At 31.4% G+C, this 5,972-nt stretch overlaps 1 protein-coding gene across 2 annotated transcripts; it reads left to right on the top strand.

Annotated features, from left to right (window-relative positions):
• Nucleotides 1-1,578: 1,578 nt before the first annotated feature.
• On the top strand, nt 1,579-4,872 carry LOC136225563 (LOB domain-containing protein 15). Of its 2 annotated transcripts, none has more exons than XM_066013640.1 (3): nt 1,579-1,913; nt 2,906-3,158; nt 4,182-4,871. In XM_066013640.1, exons 1-3 carry the CDS (start codon nt 1,900-1,902, stop codon nt 4,575-4,577), a joined length of 663 nt encoding a protein of 220 aa, XP_065869712.1. In that variant the 5' UTR covers nt 1,579-1,899; the 3' UTR covers nt 4,578-4,871. The 2 variants fall into 2 exon arrangements, with proteins under 2 accessions (XP_065869712.1, XP_065869713.1); XM_066013641.1 differs by lacking the exon at nt 1,579-1,913 and adding an exon at nt 1,953-2,298 and having other exon boundaries at nt 4,182-4,872.
• The last annotated feature ends 1,100 nt before the right edge of the window (nt 4,873-5,972 follow it).

The raw sequence follows: 5,972 nt of genomic DNA, 5'->3' as shown, positions 1-5,972 counted from the left end.
GTTTAACAAGAACATGAATTGGAAAATCAGATTTTTCCAGCAACAACTAGAAACCGTAAAAGAAAATAAAGGGGTGTTTGGTTGCTATTTTTGAGGCTTTTGTTTGCCTTTTCACTGCAAAATGGTCGATTTTAAGTGTTTGGTTCAGCTGTTAGCTAATAGCTCTTGTGGCTGCTGTTAGCTGTTTGCAGTAAGTTATTAGTTGTTACTGTTAGCTGTTTGTTATTAGCTGTTTAATTACTAGTGTTTGGTAAAATTATATTGAACTGTTGAAGTTCGGATTTAAAATGTCTAAAATGGACATGTTATAAATTAATCAACGATGAAATTATAAAAGAGAAAATGTGAAAAAATGCCCATAACGGTTACGACTAGGAATAATTTTATTCCTAACATTGATAAGTTGGGTCGATTTCAAATATTATTTTTTTTTAAAAGTTGTGCGCAATGCACTTATATTAAAGAAATGAAGATTACATTAAAGAGAAAGAAAAACCCTCAACACACCCCACCTCATGTGATTCGAACTCATGACATCTAGGATCATAGGTAAGCTCTCAACCAACAGGCTACGAGCTTCACCACTGATTTCAAATATTATTAGAAAATATAGATATTTTATTTCTTATTCTATACCAATTGCACATATCAGTAGTCCTAAAAAAAGATTTCATATTCTTTTGTGATTTAATAATAAAATTAAAAATTAATATTTATAAATTCGGTAAAATATTTAAAATTTTCTTTCCACAAAAGACAATGTATTTTTTTTTTCTCAAAAAAAAAAAATCACGTCTAATCATATGTTTGCGATCTGTTACTAACATTGATAAAATGGTGCACATGTGAAGTGTAGATGATAATATTCATGATTAAGAAGACAATTTGATAAATTATTTCTCAAATTGACCCAATCTGTCAATGTTAAGAGTAAAATTATTTTTGACCGCCAACGTTAGGGGTATAATTGCACCATTTTAGACGTTAAGGGTAAAATTGCCCCTAACAATAAATATTAGGGGTATTTTTGCACCTTATACTATTATAAAATAAAAAATATGTTACAAAAATTAATAAAAATAATCTATATAAAAAATTAAAAATTTATTGAACGCAACAAAACACTGTCATTTTGCTAATCATATTGTATAAATATAAATAATTTTAAAGAATAAACATATTTTGTGGAATTAAAAAAGATAATTTTGTCAATAACAAATAACTACATTTATATAAATCTAACCAAACGCTATAGTTTCTACAGTTTGAAGTGAACGCTAAACGCTTTTCCGAAAAGTTAAAATAAACACGCTCTTATAAAAGAGAGAACCCTATTTAAGAGAAACAGTATTTTCTAACAAAGAGTAGATAAAACAAAGACATTAGAAATAAACACCTAAACAAAGATGAGATGGAGTTAGGCATTGAATCAGAAAGGCAAATCCAAGAAGGTATTGAAGAAAGTCAAATCACATTTAAGAAGCCACACGTGAGCAACCAGCACAGAATACATCATCCATTTATTTAAATTTAATCTCTTCTGTCTCTTCAATTCCCATTCCTTTCTTCTTCTTCTCCTCCATTAATATTTCCTTTTTTTTACCCTCTCTGATCTGCAGAAAAACTAAACTATCAGAAAAACAATTCCTCGTACACTTTTTATTCATAAACAAACAAAACTTAATTTACTTTCTGTCTGTCTATTCAATTCCTTTTCTTTTAAATAAAAATAAAAAAATAAAATAAAAATCACAGGTCCATTTTGTCATTGCTGTATTATCTTGGCTTTTAAGCACACTCTCTTCTTATTCTTTCTTTCTTTATATTTCCTATTTTCTCCATTCTTTTTCTTTTCTCTCTTTCTCTCTAAATTCATATTCCTACAGATAGCATGCCTGAATGTCCAGAGAAAGGTCCTTTTTTTTTAACTACCCTCTCATGCTTTATTTTCCTTTTTCTTATTATCAGTAACGGATAGAGGATTCTCTAGCGGATGCTCAATTGAAATTTTTTAGTATTTTTTATTGTATATACAAGAGTTCAATGGAGTTTCTAGGTTACGAGTGATCATTCAAGCCTTCTAGGAGATAGGGGAGACTCGGGGTTCCATAGCACCCCCAGCCTCCGAGAAACAGCTTAAGAGGGGTGGTTCAGTCCTCCTGTCTTCATAAAATGGGCTGCTCGGGTGTAAATTTGCACCTAGTTTGCTCTCGATCCCTCTAGATCCGTCCATGTTATTAGATAGAGCAGACTCAGGTTCTGGAGCAACCCCAGCCTCCGAGAAACAACTTAATCCAGGTGGTTCAGCCCTCTTATATTCACAAAAAAGCTGCTCGGGTGTAAATTTATACCTAACTTGTTCTAGAGCCCTCTAGATCCGTCTATGTTTTTATGTTATGATTATTAACTATATAAATGAAAATTTCAAACCATGAAGTTTTCCGGTGATGATCAGTGGTTATAGGGGAGACTCGGGGCCCGTCTCCAAGAAACACCTTAAGAGGGATAGTTCAGCCCTTCTATCTTCACAAAAGAGAGGTTGCTCAGTTGTAAATCGGCACCTAGCTTGCTCTTGATACCTCTAAATCTGTCCATGTTAATATGTTATGATCATTAACTGTATAAATGAAAACTCCAAACCATGGAGTTTTCTGGTGATCAGTGATTGTTCAAGCCCTTTAGGAGACAGGAGAGGCTTGCCGGGTTCTAGAGCACTCTCTGGAGGGATGTTCGTCTCCCTGTCTCCACAAAAGAGGGTGCTCGGGTGTAATTTTGTATCTAACTTTCGAAATCTGTATTTCACCAGTGTTTGTGATCTCTCTAGATCCGTTATTGTTATTATGTTATGATTATAAACGATGAATTTTGACCTTTTTTTATTTTATTTTTTGTTGGGTGTTTTTAGGGAGAGATTTGAGGAGATAGGGAAGAAGATAAAGAGAGAAGCAGATTATGCCTTATCTCAGATGGGAAGAAGACACATGTTGGGTCCTCCAGGAACCCTAAATACAATAACTCCTTGTGCTGCTTGTAAGCTTTTAAGAAGAAGATGTGCTCAAGAATGTCCTTTTTCTCCTTATTTTTCACCTCATGAACCTCAGAAATTTGCTTCTGTTCATAAAGTTTTTGGTGCCAGCAATGTTTCCAAGATGCTTATGGTAATCTTTTCATTTACCCTTCCAAATCAAACTATTTCTTACATTTTTCATGTTTTATTAGACAATCAACGAATCAACTGCTCATTTTACTCTTCCAATTCCTTGATTTTTAGGATTTATGCTCGTGTTAGGAGCTTGTACGATTCGTTTAAACTATAGCTAAGGTTTAAGAATAGCTTTTATATATAATTTTCAATATATTGTTATATCCGGTGAGCTTGAAGTATACATAATATATGTTCATCCTACCAAACCGAACATTTCTTACTTACATCTTTTTCTTCTTTTAAGAGGTTATTGTTTTAGTTTTAGTTTTCGTTTTGTTAAAAGGTCAGCGAATAGATTGTTCATTCTACTCTTCTGTTTCCTACTTGAAACGTGGAGGCGTTTGTCTAGTCATTTAAGAGTAGTTTCTTTTTGTATATAGTCTCACGTATATCCTTACATGCAAATCTCCCCGAGCTTGATCAATATACATAATATAAATTCATTCTACCACATGTTGAAATTCCACTGATAAATAGAGTTGTTATGATTTAAACTCTTCAATCACTTGATCTAAAAAGATTCTAATATCGTTTCAATAAACAAATCGACCTAAAAGTTTCAAATTAAGTTCATAGATAACGTCCCTTAGTAGCTTTTATGTTATGTTGCACAAACACTTCTCTTTAGTAGCGTTTCTAAATGTCCTATCCCGGTATGTTTTTGTTGGGAGGCTATTTTATGAAGGTTACGTTTTATAAATAACGTTCCCAGTATCCATGTCTATGTCCATGCAATATACATGACATTGCATTTATTGATGAAAAGACTGTTTCGAAAGAAAAAAAAAAACGGGTTTTTTTCTAACTCGCGAAAATGATTCTCATTAGAAATGTCACTTCAAGTTATCATATAAAAAATCTTATTATGTTATCTACATTAGTCAAATGCAAGAAAGTGTGTCAGTAGTGCACTTTGATTGTATCTGTAAATCGTGTTATCGTGTCAGAAATTATCACCAGTATTCTTAATTTGCAGGAGGTACCGGAGAGCCAAAGAGCGGATGCAGCAAATAGTCTAGTATATGAAGCAAATGTGAGATTAAGAGATCCAGTATATGGATGTATGGGTGCAATTTCAGCATTACAACAACAAGTCCAATCTTTACAATCTGAACTTAATGCAGTAAGAGCTGAAATTCTCAAATTCAAATATAGAGAAGCTAACATTTTACAATCTTCTCATCATATTCCTATTTTACTTTCTTCTGGACCACCTGTTTCTGTTTCTATAGCTGCACCACCACCCCCGACTCCTCCCCCTCCGCCCCCGCCTCCCCCGCCTCCTCCCACTTCCTCCTCCTCTTCCTCCTTGTATACCACTATTGCAGATTTTACCTCCATTTCTAATGACAATGTCTCCTACTTTGGTTAGTCAAGAAAAAATACTAAAATACGACGCGGTCCTGCGTTATTATCTTCGTCCTTTAGAGTCGCTCATTGCTTAATTTTGAATTAATGTTAATTAAAATGATTAATTGATCATAGATTTTGTTCGTTGATATAAGTTTCTTTTTGTATACTGAAACTAATTATAATTAATTTTCTTTATGGTTTTATTATTTTTTAGAATGTTTTTTGATTGATTTTGATTTATTGATCAATCAAAGCTACATAAAAATTAACTTGTGGAAATTTGAATTTTTTTTTTCTGATTTTGGGAGAAAATTGATGCGTGTGAATTTGATTAATTAATTAATAATTGTACATTTTGATTGCTTCTATTAATAAATTTTTTGGGGCATGATAATCTGTGCCATTGATGAAGAAGAATCTGAAATATATTGTTGCTTGAAGTGTGGGGAGATCTGTGATAATCCCCATATAATTGAGGTTAGAAATGTATATTTAATAATAATAATAATAATAGTACTTTCCTTAGTAGGCAATTTGTAGTATTTCTAGTAAATTAGTATTTTTCTTAATATGTAAATTAGTATATTGATAATCATTAGATTTGGATGAAATTGGAGGTAAGTTTTATAAGAGTTAATGAAACTTTAGTTTCTTTTAATAAAATTACACAATTTAATATTTGATTTCAATAAAAAAAATTATTCTGTTCAATTTTTATATAAAAGATCAATGAAATATTGATGTGATATAGAAGATAATTGAGTATTTGCTAATTAAGGATCACATCGAATAATGATGTGATTAAAAAAAGGGGAAAGTTCAGATAAAACCCTTGTGGTTTTACTAATTTTCAGATAAAGGATTGTGATTTACTTTTTGTCAAAACGATGACTGAGGTTTCACACTCTTAATAATGCTATTAAAACTATTTTTAACGACCTGAAAATGAAATTTTTTAAGAATTAAAGTTGTTCAATGTCATATTTTCTATAGAACTACCTTTTCGATTTTAGAAAATCAGCTTTTTTGAAACTTTCTATCTCTTTACCAAACATCATCTAAATGATCTCGAAAAAAAAAATTGAAGAATTAAAGTTGCTTAGAATATTAGTAGTTCTTAAAATATGTCATTTTTGAAGTTGTTAAGGGTGATTTTAATAGTATCAATCGAAAAAGTCCTTATTTTGCTAAAGTTGAAAACCTTAGTCCTCGTTTTGACAAAAAGTAAACTACAATCCTTTATCTAAAAATTAGTGAAACCACAGGAGTTTTATTTAAACTTTACCCTTAAAAAAATTGTGGCATAAACATGCACTTGTGACATACAAGCGGTTGTTTTTGCCCTATAAATCGTAGAAAACAAATCAAGATTTTCAATATAATATTTTATTGAATATATAGTCCACTGTTTTTT

The sequence above is a fragment of the Euphorbia lathyris genome, chromosome 4 (genome assembly GCF_963576675.1).
Source record: "Euphorbia lathyris chromosome 4, ddEupLath1.1, whole genome shotgun sequence".
Classification (NCBI taxonomy): Eukaryota; Viridiplantae; Streptophyta; class Magnoliopsida; order Malpighiales; family Euphorbiaceae; genus Euphorbia; species Euphorbia lathyris.
The sequence above is the reverse complement of the archived record's forward strand: the minus strand, read 5'-3'. Positions and strand labels throughout refer to the sequence as shown.

Excerpts from the sequence above, each read along its gene's own strand:
- LOC136225563 (XM_066013640.1), top strand. Across the intron at positions 3,159-4,181 it reads ATGTTTCCAAGATGCTTATG|GAGGTACCGGAGAGCCAAAG; the intron begins GTAATCTTTTCA and ends CTTAATTTGCAG.